The sequence below is a fragment of the Hibiscus syriacus genome, unplaced genomic scaffold, assembly GCF_006381635.1.
Source record: "Hibiscus syriacus cultivar Baekdansim isolate YM2019G1 unplaced genomic scaffold, ASM638163v2 tig00116944_pilon, whole genome shotgun sequence".
In the NCBI taxonomy this organism is placed as follows: Eukaryota; Viridiplantae; Streptophyta; class Magnoliopsida; order Malvales; family Malvaceae; genus Hibiscus; species Hibiscus syriacus.
Genome location: NW_024063479.1, coordinates 881,321 through 884,372, shown reverse-complemented (window position 1 = coordinate 884,372; position 3,052 = coordinate 881,321). Strand labels below are relative to the sequence as shown.

At 34.0% G+C, this 3,052-nt stretch overlaps 1 protein-coding gene across 4 annotated transcripts; it reads left to right on the top strand.

Moving 5' to 3' along the window:
- The first annotated feature begins 942 nt into the window (after window positions 1-942).
- Window positions 943-2,823, top strand: LOC120188340 (protein TRANSPARENT TESTA 16-like). 4 transcript variants are annotated; one of them, XM_039191792.1, is made up of 8 exons: window positions 943-1,037; window positions 1,257-1,452; window positions 1,645-1,711; window positions 1,780-1,944; window positions 2,020-2,061; window positions 2,146-2,187; window positions 2,292-2,507; window positions 2,594-2,823. In XM_039191792.1, the coding sequence occupies exons 2-7, from the start codon at window positions 1,265-1,267 to the stop codon at window positions 2,484-2,486; spliced, it is 699 nt and encodes a 232-aa protein (XP_039047723.1). In that variant the 5' UTR covers window positions 943-1,037; window positions 1,257-1,264; the 3' UTR covers window positions 2,487-2,507; window positions 2,594-2,823. The 4 variants fall into 4 exon arrangements, with proteins under 4 accessions (XP_039047723.1, XP_039047725.1, XP_039047722.1 ...); XM_039191794.1 differs by lacking the exon at window positions 943-1,037 and adding an exon at window positions 1,053-1,138 and having other exon boundaries at window positions 1,780-1,929; XM_039191791.1 differs by lacking the exon at window positions 943-1,037 and adding an exon at window positions 1,053-1,138.
- Window positions 2,824-3,052: the final 229 nt, after the last annotated feature.

Sequence of the window (3,052 nt, the reverse complement as noted above, 5' to 3'; positions counted from 1 at the left end):
CCCCTTTTAGATTGTCATAGTTTTCAACTCACTGTAAATGAAATTTCTAATTTTGGCAAATTTCAGGTTGCTTCACAGAAGAGTGGTTAAGACTCATACCCACGACCACGACACCTCCTCCTTTTGTCTTTGTTTCACCTTTTGACAATAAAGGGTTGCTTATTGCTGTTAAATTACTGATAATGCCATTGCTCTTATTCCATTAAAATAATTGGTAAATCAATGGGTAAACTTCACTAAAAGTCCCTAAACTATTCAAAAGTGATGTTTTTGGTCTATAACTTGTCAAATATTATAAAATAATTATTAAACTTTCTAAACGATTATAAAATGATCATTAAAATTTATTATCAAACTATTATAAAATAATCTTTAAACTTATAAGACTATTATAATATGATCCTTAAATTTTTTAAAATTTGTTGTTACTTCAATGTTACATGAGACTATTTTATAATGATTTAGCAATTATGATTACAAATTTTTTAAAATAGTCAGAGATGATTACAAAATAGTATCTCTTCAAAGACTGTTAACTATTTGACATTGAACGCTCATACTCATGACTACATACGTGATGCTTGAACCTGGAAACTTAAGAGATAACAACAATCATTTAACCACTTAGATCGCTTAAGTCATGCTTATAGTACAAAGTAGTATCTATTCAAAGAGTTTCAACCCTTTGACAAGAGACGCTCATATCCATGACATACGCGGTGCTCAAATCCGAAATCTCAAGAGATAACAATAAATTCATTTAATCACCGAGATCGCTTGGTTAGTAAATAAATCAATTTTACTTTAATATTATATAGGTTTGAGATTTTGTTATAATCAATTTAAGGATAACTAAATAAAAAAATATAAACTAATTCAAAATCTGATTCAACCTGCGATGTTGCAATTTTGTAGTTTATAAGAAGAGGATGGGGTTTTTAGGTAACGAAAAAAGGAAAGCAAGTAGCTTATAGAGAATAAATTCATAGTTCATACACCAAAAGAGCTGCAGATATACAAGAAAGCAAGCAACATAGGTAATTTTACTCACAGAGAGGACTCATCATCTTTCTCATCTTTCATTTCCCTTCCTGGGTTTATCAACTTATTGCAAACTATAAAACAAAGTTTTGTTATTGTAAGTTCCAGAAGAAGCTTTTACTTTCCATTATTATATGCTTTTTTGCAACCCTTTTCCTGATGGTTTATAGAAGCTTTTAAAAGAAAGAGAGTATATAATCTGTTTTGATCTTTAGATATAATTATGGGACGTGGGAAGATAGCGATCAAGAGGATAGAGAACCAGACGACTCGACAGGTAACGTTCTCGAAGCGAAGAGCCGGACTTTTGAAGAAGACGCACGAGCTTTCTGTGCTTTGTGATGCTCAGATTGGCCTCATCATCTTCTCCACCACCGGCAAGATGTGCCAGTATTGCAGTGAGCCATATAGGTTATAAACAAAGCTATAAGCTTAACTTGCTCTGAAGTTTTTGGTTTGTTCTATTATCTGCCATGTTTCTGGGGTTGAAAAACTAGATAGGGTTCAATTTCAAGGCTCCTTTTTCATGTTTCTGCAGATCTTCTGCTTTTGAATGATTACAGCTTTAAAGTATTTGTTTTATGGCTAAATATCTTGTCACAGAATGGAGCAAATCATAGATAGGTATCTGAAGGTTACTGGAACTACCATTCCTGAGCATGACAATCGGGTAAGAAACTTATAAACTCACATTTCGCTCTTATGTATGTATACTTATGTATGTATATATGCATATAGGAACATTTGTACAATGAATTGGCAGTGTTGAGGAAAGAAACCCGTCGGCTTCAACTGAGCCTGAGACGGTACACCGGGGAGGACATGAGCTCGATACCGTTCAAAGAGCTAGAACAACTCGAAAACGAACTCGAACGATCCGCAATAAAGGTCCGAGAGCGGAAGGTATACGTGTTCATCTTCATCTTCTTATGCATTTCAACTAAAGATTTCATCTCTTGTTTTTACAATTTTCTGCAGAATGAGCTTTTGCACCAACAACTTGATAATCTGCGTAGAAAGGTGATACATGAATTGACACTTCTTTAAGTTCCCTCACATTAACCAGATGCTAATTTATGTTTTGGACTTCAAAAAATTGTGTAGGAGAGAATACTAGAAGAAGAAAACAGCAATATGTACCGATGGGTAAGAACAAAGACTTCAGCTGAACTTGTATTTATTTAGTAGATCATCTGATCTTTGATGCCGAAACATTTACCATTTGGATTGGTTTCTTGTTGATCTTACAGATACAAGAACACACGATCGGGTATCAATATGGAGGAATTGAAGCCAAAGCAGTGGAGCATCAGCAAGTTCTTGGGCAATTCCCTTTCTATGATGAACCCAGTAGTGTACTTCAGCTCTCAACCATTAGTCCTCAACAGTTCCATTCCTATCAGCTCCAGCTTGCTCAGCCCAACCTTCTAGATTCAAATGTCTAGCATTTACCATTGCAGCTATATGTATATTCTAATCATCATCGTTTAGTATATTCGAATGATATCCATTCGAGAACAACTTTTGACACTCTTTTGATTACAATTCTGCAGATTTTCTGAGAAGGATGAAAAGAAGATGGTATATTACACAGAAAGGAAGTCAGCATTGTTGGGATCAAATATTGTGTTCAAATATCTATTAGAAACATATTTCTGCTATTGTTTTCGTTTAGGGAGTGTGCTATGTATATGCTTTCTTGCTTCTGAAGTTAAGCATTCAACTCAAGATCAAAACTTTTTTTTGGTATGTTTTTCTTGTTTTCTTCTTCTGTTTCTCCTCAGCCTGTGTGTTTTTAATGAACCTACACCATTGAGTTCTTATAGCAGTATGAATTACTTTCTGATATTACTTTAAAATTCATTCGGAAACGGTATCTAATAGGTTTGGATTTCGAAAAGCTTGCACTGGAATCAAATTTCATTTGATAGAGAAAGATATTCTTGGATATCCTTATGAACATCAAGTTTCACGTGGCTTACAATAAATTTGTATCTCCATGCTACAAAAT

Excerpts from the sequence above, each read along its gene's own strand:
- LOC120188340 (XM_039191792.1), top strand. The coding sequence starts at position 1,265 with ATGGGACGTGGGAAGATAGCGATCAAGAGGATAGAGAACCAGACGACT. Across the intron at positions 2,062-2,145 it reads TTGATAATCTGCGTAGAAAG|GAGAGAATACTAGAAGAAGA; the intron begins GTGATACATGAA and ends AAAATTGTGTAG. Across the intron at positions 2,188-2,291 it reads ACAGCAATATGTACCGATGG|ATACAAGAACACACGATCGG; the intron begins GTAAGAACAAAG and ends TTGATCTTACAG.